Raw genomic sequence first — 2,500 nt, 5'->3', positions numbered from 1 at the left:
TGACCTGACCTGTAACCTGTAACCTGTAACCTGTAGGGAGCTGAAGTCAATCTCCTGGACGTGTCAGGGTGGAGTGCCCTACACATGGCAGCCTGTGACGGCATGACTGAGGTGGTGACGTGGCTTCTGCAACATGGAGCTTCGGTGCACGTCAGGGACAAACAGGGACAGGCGCCGTTGAAAGTCGCTGTTGAAAATGATCATCATAAGGTCAGTAAAAATGGTCATCATAAGGTCAGTAAAATGGTCTTCATAAGGTCAGTAAAACGGTCATCATGAGGGCAGTAAAATGGTCATCATGAGGTCAGTAAAATGGTCATCATAAGGTCAGTAAAATGATCATCTTAAGGTCAGTAGAATGATTATCATAAGGTCAGTAAAATGATAATTATAAGGTCAGTAAAACGATTATCATGAGGTCAGTAAAATGGTCATCATGAGGTCAGTAAAATGGTCATCATAAGGTCAGTAAAATGATCATCTTAAGGTCAGTAGAATGATTATCATAAGGTCAGTAAAATGATCATCATGAGGTCAGTAAAAATGGTCATCATGAGGTCAGTAAAATGGTCATCATAAGGTCAGTAAAATGATCATCTTAAGGTCAGTAGAATGATTATCATAAGGTCAGTAAAATGATAATTATAAGGTCAGTAAAACGATTATCATGAGGTCAGTAAAATGGTTATCATGAGGTCAGTAAAATGATCATCATAAGGTCAGTAAAATTATTATCATAAGGTCAGTAGAATGGTCATCATAAGGTCAGTAGAATGGTCATCATAAGGTCAGTAAAACGATTATCATAAGGTCAGTAAAATTATCATCATAAGGTCAGTAAAATGGTCATCATAAGGTCAGTAAAATGATCATCATAAGGTCAGTAAAATTATTATCATAAGGTCAGTAGAATGGTCATCATAAGGTCAGTAAAATGGTCACCATAAGGTCAGTAAAATGGTCATCATAAGGTCAGTAAAATTATCATCATAAGGTCAGTAAAATGATCACCACCATAAGGTCAGTTCGGTTTAGAGAGTATGGTGTGTGTTTTATTTTTTGTACTGTATGGTGAATAGTGGTGTGTCACTATCACAACGGGAGAGTAAGAAGCTAAGGATGGTGATGTATATCGTCTAAATTATCGTCAGATCGTAAAACCGGTTGATATATCGTACTATTTTTTTGGTTATTATTATTTTGACTGGGAGTGTGGCCGTGCAAAATGTTCAGAATGCTAACAAAAAAATTGTAGCCCTGTTTTATTAATCGAGGATAGCTATTAGCCTTTACTCCATTGAATAGCCTTTACTCCATTGAATAACCTTTACTCCATTGAATTTACTCCATTGATTAAATAGCCTTTACTCCATCGAATGAATAGCTTTTACTCCACAGACTAGCCTATACTCCACTGAATAGCCTTTACGTATTTATTATTATTACTTATTTATTTATTATTAATATCTTTACTCCATTGAATAAATAGCCTTCACTCCATCGAATAGCCTTACTCCATTGAATAGCCTTTACTCCACTGAATAGACTTTACTCCATTGAATAGCTTATACTCCATTGAATTTACTCCATTGAATAGCCTTTACTTCATCAAATAGCCTTTACTCCATCGAATAGCCTTTACTTATTTATTATTATTACTTATTTATTCATTATCAATATTTACTTGTTTATTATTATTACTTATTTATTTATCATTAATATCTTTACTCCTTTGAATAAATAGCCTTTACTCCATTGAATAGCCTTTACTCCATTGAATAGCCTTTACTCCACTGAATAGCCTTTACTCCATTGAATAGCCTTTACTCCACTGAATAGCCTTTACTCCTTTGAATAAATAGCCTTTACTCCACAGACTAGCCTTTACTCCACTGAATAACCTTTCTTACTCCATTGAATAAATAGCCTTTACTCCATTGGATAACCTTTACTCCATCGAATAAATATCCTTCACTCCACTTCTCCGTTGCTAATAGACCCTTCCCCTCAGGTGGTGGAGCTCCTGGTGCAGACGGGAGCTCACCTGACGGACTCTCCTCTCCGCCTCGGGGAGATCCTAGTCTCGGCAGCGGCGGCAGACAACGTCCAGCGACTCAAGTCCTACCAGCTCGCGGGCGCCGACCTCTCCTCCACCGATCCTTGCGGTCGAACGGCGCTGCATGCGGTAGGTTGTTCGTCGGCGAAGTCTGGGTGGCGGGTGGTCGGATGAAGGAGCTATGCTGGGAATGATGTCTAGTTGGTGGCGTTTCGACCTTTTTTTTTCCTTTTTTTTATGTAGGATATGTTTTGGTTTTGGTTTTTCTTTTTCTTTTTTTTCTTCTTCTTCATCTTCTTCTTTTTCTTCGTCTTCTTTTTCTTCGCCTTCTTCTTCTTCTTCTTTTTCCTTTTTCTTTTTTTGAGAACCAACGTCCGATGAAGATTTTTTTTTTGTATTGAAAGTTCGAAAATTCACGACATTTATTTCCGTTCTTACTGTGGT

The 2,500-nt window shown here is 37.8% G+C and overlaps 1 protein-coding gene across 1 annotated transcript in view; it reads left to right on the top strand.

Moving 5' to 3' along the window:
• The window catches only part of LOC122251087 (uncharacterized), a 46,630-nt gene that overhangs the window by 42,988 nt on the left and 1,142 nt on the right, over nucleotides 1-2,500 (top strand). The window contains exons 12-13 of the mRNA XM_086534564.1: nucleotides 37-210; nucleotides 2,012-2,185. Of these exons, the coding sequence (XP_086390690.1) occupies nucleotides 37-210; nucleotides 2,012-2,185 (348 nt within the window). The remainder of the gene's footprint in view (nucleotides 1-36; nucleotides 211-2,011; nucleotides 2,186-2,500) is intronic.

The sequence above is a fragment of the Penaeus japonicus genome, unplaced genomic scaffold (assembly GCF_977035675.1).
Source record: "Penaeus japonicus unplaced genomic scaffold, GWHDUDI00000001_assembly GWHDUDI00000041, whole genome shotgun sequence".
Lineage (NCBI taxonomy): Eukaryota > Metazoa > Arthropoda > Malacostraca > Decapoda > Penaeidae > Penaeus > Penaeus japonicus.
Note: the sequence above shows the minus strand (reverse complement) of the source record. Positions and strands in the feature narration are given on the sequence as shown.